At 41.5% G+C, this 13,887-nt stretch overlaps 1 protein-coding gene across 1 annotated transcript in view; it reads right to left on the bottom strand.

Annotated features, from left to right (window-relative positions):
• Nucleotides 1-13,887, bottom strand: part of LOC105726706 (protein fantom-like) — a 494,354-nt gene that overhangs the window by 459,033 nt on the left and 21,434 nt on the right. The window contains exon 2 of the mRNA XM_064373604.1: nt 596-717. Within this exon, the coding sequence (XP_064229674.1) occupies nt 596-717 (122 nt within the window). The remainder of the gene's footprint in view (nt 1-595; nt 718-13,887) is intronic.

The raw sequence follows: 13,887 nt of genomic DNA, 5'->3' as shown, positions 1-13,887 counted from the left end.
CATCACCTATATCAGGCATTTCTCCATTTCTCCCCACCTTATCCCTTCCCTTCCTCCCGACCCCTGCTATTCCTCTCCTCCCCTCCCCTCCACCCCTCAACCTAACCCAGTGAGTGTTGTTCTCTTCCCTGTGCCCAAGCGTTCTCATTGTTCATCACCCACCTATGAGTGAAAACATGTGGTGTTTGGCTTTCTGTTCTTGTGTCAGTTTGCTGAAAATGACAGTTTCTAGATTCATCCATGGGAGGGTTTCATTTTTTAAGGCATCTCCAGAAAAGTTTCTTGTAAAGCCCTGTGTCTTACAGCCAGGCTGGCAACCTCTGATATGCAAATGCAGGCCATTAGAAACTGGGTCCACCCAACATGGTGATTCCAGCAGCCTTCTTGCCCTTTCTCCACAGGCTCCTGCCAACATGGCTGCTCCCACATATCCCCACATATGTAGAACATCCAGGAGCCCTCCATTTGCATATTAAAAGGCTAGGGTGAAAGGGCCAGTCTTTTCACGGCCTAGGTGAATGACATGCCTGATCAAACCAATCCCTTGAGCCCTATGCAAATCAGACATCACCTCCTCCAGCCTCTGCATACATACCTGGCTGGTGTCCACCACAGTTGGGGACCTCCTCTTTTGGCTGTGGAGCCCACTCGCCTCTGTCTCTGTATCAGGGAGCTTCTGTCTTCTCCCTTCCTTCTTGTCTATTAAACTCTCCTCTCCTTAAAATAAAAATAAAAATAAAAATAAAAAAAGTTTCACAAGATGAAAGGGTTCTGTGAATGGATGGTGGTGATGATTTACAGCAATGTGAATGTAGTTAATCCTATACTTAAAATGATTAAAATGGTCACTGTTATGGGTATTTTACCACAGTTTTTTGAAGTTGTGCATCCTTATCTGGATAGTAAGCAGTAGGAGTGGAAGGTAGGGAGTAGGGACACAGAGGGAAGCTCCTCTCCAGGCTCTCCAACCGGTTCTCCTCGGCTGCACCATGCCTGAGTTTCTGGGCCACAGTCTCCTGGAAGCTGGTCAGCCAACCAAGACAACTGCCATTTCTGATTTGTCCCTGGTCTTTTCCTCGTGGTGATGGAATGGAACGTAGGGTGGCTGCCAAATAGCAGATGAGTAAAAGGGAAAGAACCAGTGTTGGGAGACACAAGAAATAAAAAATGGCAGGTGCTGCTGAGGCAGGGCTGGTGCCCAGGTGTCTGTAGGACTAAACTCTTCAGCCCATCACTCTCTAACCACATGGCAAGAGGCACAAGAACAGAAAGGGGTGTGGCATCAGGAAGAGATGAGAAACAGAATCAGCACCTGGAATGCTAGTGCCAAGAAGCCAGAATTTGCCACAAAGTTGAGCTCTGAGCCCGAACACATCTCCAAGAAGGATTTAGCTCATGTAAAATTTAGCAATTCACACCTGACAGAAACACAACAGAATATACAAACATACATACACTGATATATCCCAAAACACAAGCAGAAAAAGGCAGAATTCAGTCATCTGGATAACCTGGCTGCATGATATAAGAAGCCAGCCTCTGGATAACTGACTTTGGATTAAGTCTTTGTATCTGACTTTTTGGTCTCAGCATTCCCAAAAGAGTTGAAGTCCAACAGCAGGCCGGCACTTTTTGTCCATTACATTAAACCTGCCACATAGTTACCTTAAGAATTCTCATGGTCAGTAGAGAACATGTATGTTAAATTAACATTTGAAAATGAAACATCACTGAGATAGTGTTTGTAAGCACTTGTGGCTCCAGAGGAGAATACTGAACACATCCCCTCTATCCTTGGGAGGCAGCCTCTTCCCAGGGCTCCAGAGGAGAATACTGCACACATCCCCTCTATCCTTGAACTGAGAATTCTCAGTATGTTTTGACATCATTCCCTTTTGCAGCCAACTCCACTGGGTGAGAGGGAGGGGCAAGATACACAGCCCCTTCTCTGAGATCCTGCCACCTTCCTCTCCAATTCTCTATCCCATCTTCCTTACCCAGAGGGCTTTTTTACTCCTCTTTTGTGGAGATGTGTTCTACGGAAAGACATAAAATCCAGCCCCATATATTTTCAAGCAGAAGGTAGGATCCTGCCTTCCACCAAGACTCATGTGATGGAGGGATCCCCAACATAGGAAGGGCCTCAGAACTCCTGAGAAATGAAAACAGGCTAATATCCACAGCAACGACCAAGACATTTAAAATTAAGAAAAAAGAATGTGACCTCTTTTGTCCCTGGCTTAATTCTCTCTGATTCCCTCTTAACTAGCTATCTAAATAAAAGAATGAAAAGAAATGTGAAGGAAAAAAAAACAGATGAATACCTCATGATATCCTACCTCACAAATTTTATACCCCTAATTTCTTATAATTTTATCAATTGGTATTTTTAGTCCCATCCTGTAGGTGAGGCTGTCCAGTTTTAGAAGGATGCCCTGTAATCTTGGGCAATTTTTCTTTACACCTCTCTGTCCTCACCTCTAAGTGAGGATATATCTACCTCATAGGGCAGTACTCATGACTAAAGCTCATAGCTCCAAGCAACAACAATCAGAGCTCCAGGGGTGACAGTGCAGTGTGGAATGGACACCACTAAACAGAGATGGCCTCAGGCACACTGGCTTACGCACTGGCTGCCACAAATCCTCCATGAACCATAAACATACCTCTTTACCTCTCTGAGCTTCCATGTTGCCATCTGTAAAATAATAGTGTTAGACCAGATGATTGCTAAACTCCCTGCTGTCTCTCAAATTCATTGTTCATGAGTTCACCCTGCAAGTCAGCTCCTAAGCCCTGAGAGAGTCCGTGGGATGGGGCCGTGACCAGATGCTTGCTTCTCCTCACTGTCCCAGTTCCCAGAAGAAGCCTCGTCTCTCCCCTCGGCTCTGGAATATTCCCCCTCTGCTCTAGAAAAACAGTTTGACATAACATGTTAAACTGTGAAGCATCAGGTATTGGTGCTACACTTGCCGCAAGCATAGGATCATTTTCATTTCATCATCATGCTGTCTTTCTATTTAAATAAAAGATAGCATGATCAGAACAGCATGTGATAAACAACAAAGCCCACAGGGAAGAAATTCAAGGACCCCATGGCAGAGGGACGATCTCTGATGAGAAGCCTTGTAAAGGGTGCAGAACCCAGAAGTTCATTATGAGTGGGTGCCATTTAAGATTTGTTTTTATTTTTACAGGTATAGTTTTTGCTAGCATCACCATGTCACGTTGAAGGAGTTATAGATATTACAGCCATGAGTTCATGCCGAGATCTCAAAAGAGGAAAAAGGAGAAATGATACTGTCTTTGCTCTGTGGCACCTCATGATGGAAATAATAGATGACAGATGTGTTTGGAAGAAGTAAGGCAGGATTGGTGGCTAGGTGAGGTAAAGAAGAAGAAAGCCTTGTCAAGTTCAGATCTGCATGGGAAACATGGCTGCTTGGAGTGTACCATAGGTGTCACCTAGGGCCACGCACTGCTCCCAGCTGAATTAATTTTCCATTACATGGGAATTTCTAAAGTGGAGGGTTAGCAAATCCCTCCTTTGTATTCCCATAGCTCTTAGGCCATATCTTTATTGCACCACTTCAAATGCTAACTAACCACGGTCCATCCCCGACCCCGGACTCTGAGGGTCCCTAGTGCCTCGGCATCTGGCAGGTTCTAGGTCATGTTTATTTTACCAACAAAGGCAGCAATTAATTCCAGCATGGGAAGCAGGGGTTGGGTGAAGTTCCACAGAGGTTTTAGCCTATGAGCAGGACTGTTTTTAAGCAAGGATTTTTCCAGATATAAAAAGCAGGAAAGTTTTGCAAACAGTGAAAAACCAAGAAGCGAGGAGATAAGGCTAGAACAAAGAAAGACCCATAATCCCAGGAGGAGACTGGGGCACGAGGTCAACTTTTGGGAGACAAGGAAGTTAGTGACTGAGGCAGAGAACAGAGGACAACAGACATTTGAGATGCCTGTAGGAGACCCAGGAGATGTCCCAAAGGGAGGCAGTGGCATGGGTATGGAAGTCAGGAATCTGGATGGCCTCAGGCAAGTGCTGAGGGGGAAGGAGTGAGGGCCAAGGACATGGTTCTGAAGATAGGAACATTTCAGGGCCCAGAAGAGAATGCATGAAAGACTGTGTAAGAACAGAGAGGTGAGGCTACTCTGGGAAAGCCATGAGGGAAAAGAGTTTCCCAAAGTCAAAAAGCACAGGCAGCTGAGCTACCCTTTTAGATTTTACCCAAACAGTACAAGGAGTGGACGTCATTTCAAATTCCACAGCCAGCTCTGGTTCAGTGGCCTGGCCTGGGTCACCAGGGCCCCACCTAGCCCCTGGCAGTTTTCATGGAGACTGTGCAAATCCACTTTGGAACCAATGAATGGGCTTGTGTCTTTATTGCAAAAGACTTGAGGTTCTGGTGTCTTAGGGGGAAAAAAAGAAAAAGTGGGGACGTTTCTAATGTATGATAAAGAAAATGTGTGAGAATGTTCCCTGAGGTGATGGGTAGTTATTTTCCCATCAGTAAACCTCTGTTAAACAATCCAGGACTGTCCTTCCTTTAGGAGCTGAGGCTGCTCACAGAGGCCGCCATCTGGGCTAGCAGGTGTGGCTGAAAAGCACACTGACAGGCCTGCCACGAACGCACGTGCAGAAGCTGATGTTTATTTAAATGCTGCAGCTGCTACTCGAAGATCCTGAAGCTGTTTGTGCCTGGCTATTAGAATCATTGTGAGGTCGGGGGGAAGGGGGGTGGTGTTTAATGCCTTCGCTCTGCCTAACCTATCCCAATTCTGTTTGCTACACAATGTGTATTTGTGTTTCACTAGAGTGCTTGAATCTTGCAAATGTGTTACACGGCTGCAGAAACTGAGTTGGTCAGCTGCTGGGATCATTTCTCAGAAACTCACCTAGTGGTCTCACCTAAGGCTGGACTCTAAAATGTCTTAGGTCCATCCTGAATTCAGGCAGGAGAGCTCACAGATTCCCCTGTTTGCCAACTGGTGCCTGAAATTCCTAAATGCAAATCCTTTGGGCTGGAGCATCAGCATCGTCCTTAGGAACAAAGAAATGCCCTTGGGCATCTACCTAACAACTAAGAGAACATTCTAAAAACCTCCCCACCAAAATCCCCTACATGAACAAAGGAAATACCATAAAATAAGAAAAATTGTCCATGCAATAACATAAAGCCTTAGAAATCACAGCACTCTCAATTCCAACGCAAAATTAACTAATCCTCCTGGATCTGCTGCAGGCAGCCAGCCCCTGAGCTTGTTCCATTTTGGTGCTTCAGGCTCTGGAGTGTGACTTTCCATCCTGCACTGCCTGAGACTGTTAAGTTTCCGCAGGAAGCTACGTGTATATTGACTTCCCTCTACCCATACAACTGTCTCTGCCTGCTCCCAGCTGCTGCAGTTTGCTCATGGTCCAGGAAACCGCTGTTTGTTGACCGAAAGCATAAGAGTAAGCCTTTTCTCCCAGGACCCTGTTTCTCCCAGGTGTGTGTGCCACAGGGGCTTGGAGCAGCTTCCATGAAATGAGGTCCCACAGTTGCAGCCAGTTCTTCCAGCACCACCACCTCTTCCAGGTTGCCAACTCAGCACCCGCCATGCTTCCTTTTCAGTCCTTTTTTTAGCCCCGGATAGCACCCTTTGTATCTTACCATGGTGAGGCTGTGCCCACTAAGCAATTCCTATGTATTGTCTGTTCCTCAAAATTGGGACATCATAGACCTCTCTTCACATGGATAAGTAAAGGAAAATAAGCCTGGGCATGTGGAAATATTCCCAAGCACAGAAATGAGAAGAAAGGCCAGAGGATTCTGAGGGACTCATTGCCCTCTAAAGCACACACATTGCAAGGACAAAGAAGAAAACGATTGTAACACACGCTTCATGTTGCTAAGAAAATACAAAAGACATAAGCTGTGAACAAAAGGAGAAGCCATAGTAAAAATAGAACTATTCAAATCTCTATATATATTTGAGTAAGGATTTAACCAAAATAAGCATTTCTAAAAATAAACAATAAAACAGTACAAATAGATAAAATGCTAGAAAAAAAAAAAACCTATCCTGATTGTTTTTTTAAATCCAAGTCTGGATATAGAGAGTTCTCACAATGATCCAGGTAGCAGTTTTGCAAAGGAGTTTATACCTAGATTTGTTTTAGTAAGTTTTCTAAATTCCAAAAACAAAGAAAAAATTCTAGAAGTATTCAAGCAAAAACCACAGGTTATCTGTTGGTTTAGCCTGGGTTTTTGTAAAGGCAAAGCCCAAGGCAAAGGTTTAGGTGCTACTATTTTGGTGGGTGTACAACAACCCCAGGGAAGCAGAAGTTGGGAGAAAGGAAGTGAGCAAGGAAGAGCAAATATACAAGGTATCCTTAGTTTCAAGCATAACAGATTTCTCAAAATATCACAGGGCCTTTCGGGCTACAGCAACTCTGTCCTGAAAAGGAAGGGAAAATATTTTACCTACTACCTCCCCACCTGCTGTTGGCCAAAAATGTGCTCCTGGTGATGTAAACTTCCACTCATTTCTGGGGTGCACATATGTCATGGCGAGCAATTCCCAAGATGTCCAGTACCTCTGCATCAGCAGGAAAGCCCAGGTCCGAAGTAGAGAGATGTGGGACTGACACAAGGCAAGGCATGGTCAGCTATGTCCACATGAAGTCCACTGGAGGCTACACGAAACAGGTCATCGCAGCAGCACCTGGGGCAGGACAAGTGCCAGGGGCCCCAGAGACTGCTTAGGCCTACAGAATGGAAGGCAGCTGCTTTTCCTACAAAGGATCAAACTTTAGACTTATCTTCAGCAACTCTAATTTTGAATAAGCTTGGCAAAGCATGCCAACTTCACAAGGCACTAGACACTAAAGCAATGGAACAGCATCTTCAGAATTTAGGTGAAAAAAAAGTCTGACCCAAGAATTCATACATATTCATTGACTTTCTTGTAGAAAGACAACAGAAAGGCATCCTCAGATGCAGAGGCTCAGAAAATCTCCTAATTTCTTTATGAATAAAGTTCCTGCAGTACACAGTCCCTCATACACAGAAATGAAATGCAATTAAGAACCCAAGAAGAGGCCAAGTGCATTGGCTCACACCTGTAATCCCAGCACTTTGCGAGGCTGAGGCAGGTGAATCACTTGGACCCAGGAGTTCAAGACCAGCCTGGGGAAAATGGTAAAACCCAGTCCTTAAAAAAAATATAAAAAATTGGCCAAGCATGGTTACTGGGGAGGGTCAGGTGGGCAGATTGCTTGAGCCAAGGGTGTCAAGGCTGTAATGAGCCGGGATCTTGCTACTGCACTCGAGCCTGGATGACAGGATGAGACCTTGTCCCCAAAAAACAAAAACAAAACAAACAAAAAAGAACTCATTAAAACTAATGGCAAAAACCAATTACTTTTGCACCAACTTAATAGGTCTGAATAATCACTGTCAATCCTGCAAATCTTAACAGAAAAAGAAGAAAAGTATTTTATAAAGAGATACATATTGACTACTTTTAAAAATTAAATGTGGCATTTATAATCACACATTACACTTTTAAAATCCCACATACTCAGTGTTCAAAATTTTTAGTCATAAATGTTTATTCTTGATTTGGGTATTTCAAAAAAGATAAGCTTTATGAGATAGAGTTCTATTTGTTTAAGATATATATTTGTATATTGAAAAACAGGATGTTTACAAAGAGGCAAGTGCAAAGCAAATAGTATATACAGCACAAATCAGAATAAGGGAAATATAGACACAGAAAGTGTAAGTTAAGATGCCTGAAAGAAAAATTTAAGTTCTGAGAATAAATATAAATGAATCAAATGTCTATACTAAGAAAAACAGGCTTTCAGACTGAATAAATAACAATGAGCTATCTATAAGAGAGTTAATATTGTTTTTTAAGTTTGGCAAAAATATATCAGACAAATGTAATATACAATTCAAAACAAATTACATTAAACTTTAAAAAGCCAGTTTTAAAAAATTGATAATGGTACCATTCATAATAAAAAAATGTTCAATTCATACCTTTTACACATCTAAGAATAAAACACCAACAGAGAAACCTGACTCCAAGCTCAGAAACGCCAGTGCCAGCCAAGCAGCACCTCGCCATCACCCCCTCACATTGATTTCACTGATAGTCTTAATTTACAGGTAAGAAAACCAAGACTGAGGAAAGTTAAGTGATATGCCCAGAGTTGTATAAATAATTAGGGAAAGAGTTCAGAACCTCCTATCAGGTCATCTGAGGGAAAATCCTAGGCACTATATACCTAATTTGGTATCATTCACCATCATCACCTTATTTCCATTCCAATGGGTGTGGTGGTCATTAGGGCTTTTCACAAACATGATGGCTCCCTCCTTGCAGGCACATGGCCGCCTTGCACACCCATTTACTTGAGGTGTGTGTGGTTGTGCATCCATATGGGCTTCCCCACCATCTCTTTTCACATTGCCTTGGTGGCCAACGATGTTCCAAATCATGAGTGCAACAATCACCCAAAGCACAGACCCCCCAACACCCAGCTCCCATCATCTCAGGACGAACAAGTAGCGTGAGAGAAATCAATTTTTATTGTTTTAAACCACTAAATTGGCAGTGGGGGTGGAGTGGGGGGTCTTGGATACTACAACTTAATCTAAATCTATTCTGACTGATTCATCATTAATAACTGTTTTTTCTCTAAGACAAGGCCAAGACAAATGCCTGGCAGCATTTCATGGGAAACGTTTCATAGGCCAAAAGCTATTATTCAGTCATTTGTGGCTTTGGCCATTTAACCAGTTACTACTCCCCCTAATTGTACCATTGATAGACCACAAGCCTATCAAGAGAGACCTTACCAAAGACTTCCTGAAATCCAAAGATATGTCTATTGCATTTTCTTTATTTATTTATCAGATGAGCCTTAATGCCAAAGAAGAGATGAGGTTAGTGCAGAATGACTTCTTTATCAGTAATCCACACGAATTCCTGGTGGCCACTACTTGCTATCCTAAATGTTCACAGATCGTTTTCTTTAGAAATCTACCCTAGGAGGTAAGGAAAAGTAACATTTGATCTGAATCTTAAGAGACAAATATAATTTTCACAGGCAGAAATTGAGGGGAAAGGACATTTCAGGTTGAATAACAGAATGAACAAAATTTAGGTAGAATAAAGTACATGGCTTTGAATTAACCAACTCTGTATCCATTTAGCCCAAAGGTGGGCTAAATGGTGACAGTGACTTTATAATGTGTAAAGATTGTTAATGCATGCAAAGAGCTTTGGAAACAAAAAGTGAGTTGCACTGAGAATACTGCATGTTTTAGCCTTTGACAACTTGTAATAATGGTATACTACTTTATATTTAAATGAACCTAGAAGAATTTTAAGTATATAATTACATCTTAACCTAAGCACCCTCCTAAAATTGCTTCCTAAAGGAATAATAAATTTTCAATGACAAAATTTAATTAATAACTCACTCTTAAGATTATAGGCAGATAAATAAAAGACTTTTAGAAGTGTTACACTTGCTGGGCACTGTGGCTGATGCCTGTAATCCCAGCACTTTGGGAGGATGAAGCAGGCAGATAACCTGAGGTCAGGAGTTCGAGACCAGCCTGGTCATGGTGAAACACCATCTCTACTAAAAATACAAAAAATTAGCTGGGCTTGCTGGTGGGTGCCTGTAATCCCAGCTACTCGGGAGGGTGAGGCAGGAGAATTGCTTGAACTTGGGAGGTGGAGGTTGCAGCGAGCTGAGGTCATGCTATTTGCACTGCAGCCCTCCAGCTTGGGCAACAAGGGGAAACTCCATCTCAAAGGAATGAATTCTTCTTTCTAAGCTTTTTTCCTAAAGTGAATTTGTTTCCCATAGGCTCAGTGACTCAACTCAGAGATTTCATGACAAAAATAATAGAAAGTGTCAGCACAGTCATTATGGGCCCTCCCTGGCTGAGTGGGAGAAGGCATACCTCACCTTTATGCTGTCATCCCAGAGGTCAGAGGGTTGCTGTCTAGTGCACAAAGCTGGAAATTTCCAAATAATCTAAGAAAACTTTCAAATAGTTTCAGACAGTTTTTTCCATTATTTACAATGCCGCCCACGATAAGATGGAAATTTTCTGAGGGTGGCATGATAAGCTTCATGTAAGCAAGACACAGCTAATGGCTTGAAGCGTGGAATTCCAGGGCTTCCTGAACAGGCTGTTTTAGTACAATCTTGCCTTGACAAGGTTAAGCTGCTTATAGATTCCTTAGATAATGTTACAAGGCAGACAGTAGAATGGAGACCCAACTCTAATGCCTCAAGACAAAAATGACAGAAAATAGCAAACTAACTAACAAAGAGCAAGGAACTTCTGAGAGGCAAGACATTTCTCTTTCTATATCCTTCCGTTTTTCTGCCCCCACTGAAGACAAAAATGGCAATAAGCTATACTGTTTTTGGCCACGCAGTTGGGTGAGCATTGTTAGACTGAATGAGCCAAACCCTAGATTTTACCTAAATTGCCAATAGATTTGAATCATGGGTTTGAGTTTCCAACAGCTTTAGTTAGTTGGCTATATGGCTGTCATTTTTTAGCGTGTCTGCTCATGGTCACAAGACAGGAGGCCTCAAGGATGGTGCCACTGAGCCACACTAGGAAGATGAGAGAGCTCCGTGCAAGCTCCGTGCTTGCTGCCAGCTGCCCTTACTCAAACTGCCTCTCCTCTGGGCATCAGAAACCCCTGTACAAAGCTGGCCAAAAGGTAGGCAGGGGCTCATTCTGATATCTAGTCCTCACTAGCTCCAATTTTATAAAAGCAGGAAACAAAAATCCTAGAAAAGTGTAAGTTCCTATTTTCACAAGATTTTTCAGGCTATTTTACAGTTTCGAAACACTAAGCTCATGCCTAAAACTACAAGAACAGAGAAGTGTTAAAACTGCGAGACACTTGAAAGATCATCTAGTCCAGAAAGTCCTTATACAAATAAGGAAGTAGAGGCCCTCAGAGGGGAGGTAACTAGTAAAGATCATAGTGCTGGGGTAGAGCCGGGCTTCAGATTTCCAATCAGAGCTTTTTTCCTCTGTGCTATGCTATGTCCTTCGTTGTGCTGTTTTGTTTTGTTTTGTTTTTGAGAGAGAGTCTTGCTCTGTCACCCAGGCTGGAGTGCAACAGAGTGATTTCGGCTCATTGCAACCTCTGCCTCCCGGGTCCAAGAGATTCTCCTGCCTCAGCCTCCTGAGTAGCTGGGATTACAGGTGCCCAGCACCACACCTGGCTAATTTTTGTATTTTTACTAGAGAACAGGTTTCACCATGTTGGCCAGGCTGGTCTCGAACTCCTGACTTCAAGTGATCCACCCACCTTGGCCTCTCAAAGTGCTGGAATTACAGGCATGAGCCACCACGCCTGACCCTCCTTTGGGGATTGAGAGCAAGTGGAAAAATTCTATCATCTAAATATCTTCTGAGTGTATTGCTCTCTAGCCCAAATGATACTATCCTCCACTTATTTTTATTTATTTTTTTTATTTTTTGAGACAGAGTCTCGCTGTGTTGCTGAGGCTGGAATACAGTGGCATGATCATAGCTCACAGCAGCCTCAACCCCTTAGGCTCAAGAGATCCTCTCACCTCAACCTCCCAAGAAGCTCAAACTATAGGCACCTAACTAATTTTTCATATTTTCTTGTAGAGAAGGGGTCCCGCTATGGTGCTCAGGAGGGTCATGAACTCCTGGTGTCAAGCAATCTTCCCGCCTTGGCCTCCCAAAGTGCTGGAATTACAGACATAAGCCACCATGCCCAGCCCACACTTCTTAAATATTGCTGCTAAGTGTGACTTGCTTGCTTTCCTAATGGATTGCCAGGACTCAAACCTCATCCATTCCAATTCTCTTCTCCACTATTTTTAGCAAACTTAAGTAATTTACCTAAATTTCCCAATGTCACTACAACCCATGTCACTTTCCTACTTAAACCCTGTAATAAATTCTCATTTTTTATATGCAAAGTTGTTTCTCAGCATGGCCTGAAAATTGTATGATCTGACCATGCCTAACTAACACCTCCCCTAACATGTACTCTAAGCTCCTGATGCAGGCATTCCTTGCACATCATGGTTTTGGTTTCTTCCCTCTGTACTCTTTCATGTCATGGATCCCTTATCTGAAAGATTCTTCTCCCTTTTGTTTGACTGGGTAATATTTATTCCTCTTTCAAAACATGGCTTAGTGAACATTCGCCCCAGTGACCAATGTCTACTGAGATCTATCAGGCAAACTTCTGGTGACCACACATCATGTCCCCAAGTGCCATATTTATTAGGCACTGCACCAGTTTGCTGAAGTATCTTATGGGCACCATGGTAAAAATTCATCTAGCTTTCAAACATATAGACAAAAATACCTGATTAACAGGATAGGGACTTTCTGAGCATATAAAAGCTAGAAATCAAGAAGAAAAGACAAGTCAATCTAACTACATACAAATTTAAAACTTCTGTTAAATAACTTGGAAAACTCTGCATATGACACATGATTGGCATCCTTAATAAATAAAAAGTTTTTATGAAACAAGTACTAAAAACCACAATAAAGAAATGAGCAAATAACATAAACTGAGATTCATAAAAGAAGTACAGATGGCTAATAACTATGAAAAAGAATTTAATTCCATTAGTAGTCCAGAATAGAAATAAAAAGAAGATAATATTTTTCAACCATCTGATTAACAATCATCAAATTCAGCAATGACAGGGTAACCAATAAGATAATCACTCCCATACTTCACTAATGGGAGCTATATTTATATTACCTATCTGGAAAGCAATTTTGCAATCCATTTCACAAGCCTTAAAATTTCACTCCTTTTGACCCTGTTATTTTTCTTCTCAAAATCTAGCCTATAAAAATTGTCATAAACTATAAAACTTGTACTTCACAGCATTATTTATAATAGCAAATGAGACACATCATTAGTGTTCAATGAAGGAATAATTAAATTCTGATACAAATATAGAGTATAATGCAGTACAAATAATTCCTTTAAAAATTATTTTATGACAAGGGAAATGGTTATGATTCAATGAAAATTTTTTAAACAAAATGCAAAGTCATCTTTGCAATGTGATCCAAATGATATTTTTAAATCTAAGTATGTCTAGAAAAAAAGACTAGAGATAGGTAGGTAGGTAGGTAGGTGGATGACATTAACATTTATTATTTCTAGAGAAGTTTAATTTTTTATAGTTCTCATGATATTCCAAATTCTTTACAATCACTTTACATCGCTTAATCACACACACACCCATATATATAACATATACACAGATATATATATATATTTATATGTATGTGTGCCTCTGTGTACGTGTGGGTATATATATCTGTTTAAAAATCACTTTTAAATCACTTTTCACTGAGACTAAATCCTTTTAGATATTTTATCTAACTAAAGCAATCCAGCAACCCATCTGCAATCTACATAATTAATTACTAGAATATTCCTTTTAAGACTTAATAAATGTATCTAAAGTTCCTGATAGCCACAAAAAAAAAATAGGATATAGCAACCCCAATACTGATGAAGCCATCACACAAAAAAAGTCTTCCCTAACAACCTCAACTCTCATGACAGCATAAACCATAAACACTGGTTACAATATTACACTTTTTTGTGTAGTTCCCCACTAGACTGTGAGTTCTATGAGAGCAAGGATTATGTATGTCTTAATCACTAGAGTTTGATCCAGGGCATAGAATGCCTGGACACATATAAGGTGCTCAATAATTTTTTTAATTAATTATACAGAAAGAAAGATATTAAGGAAATCTAAAGTAGTAGGGGCCTCTAAATGAATGCGACACTTGACAATAAAGCTCTTATTATCTCACA

This window comes from Aotus nancymaae, unplaced genomic scaffold, assembly GCF_030222135.1.
Source record: "Aotus nancymaae isolate 86718 unplaced genomic scaffold, 86718_ANA_hifiasm-v0.15.2.pri h1tg000009l, whole genome shotgun sequence".
In the NCBI taxonomy this organism is placed as follows: Eukaryota; Metazoa; Chordata; class Mammalia; order Primates; family Aotidae; genus Aotus; species Aotus nancymaae.
Note: the sequence above shows the minus strand (reverse complement) of the source record. Positions and strands in the feature narration are given on the sequence as shown.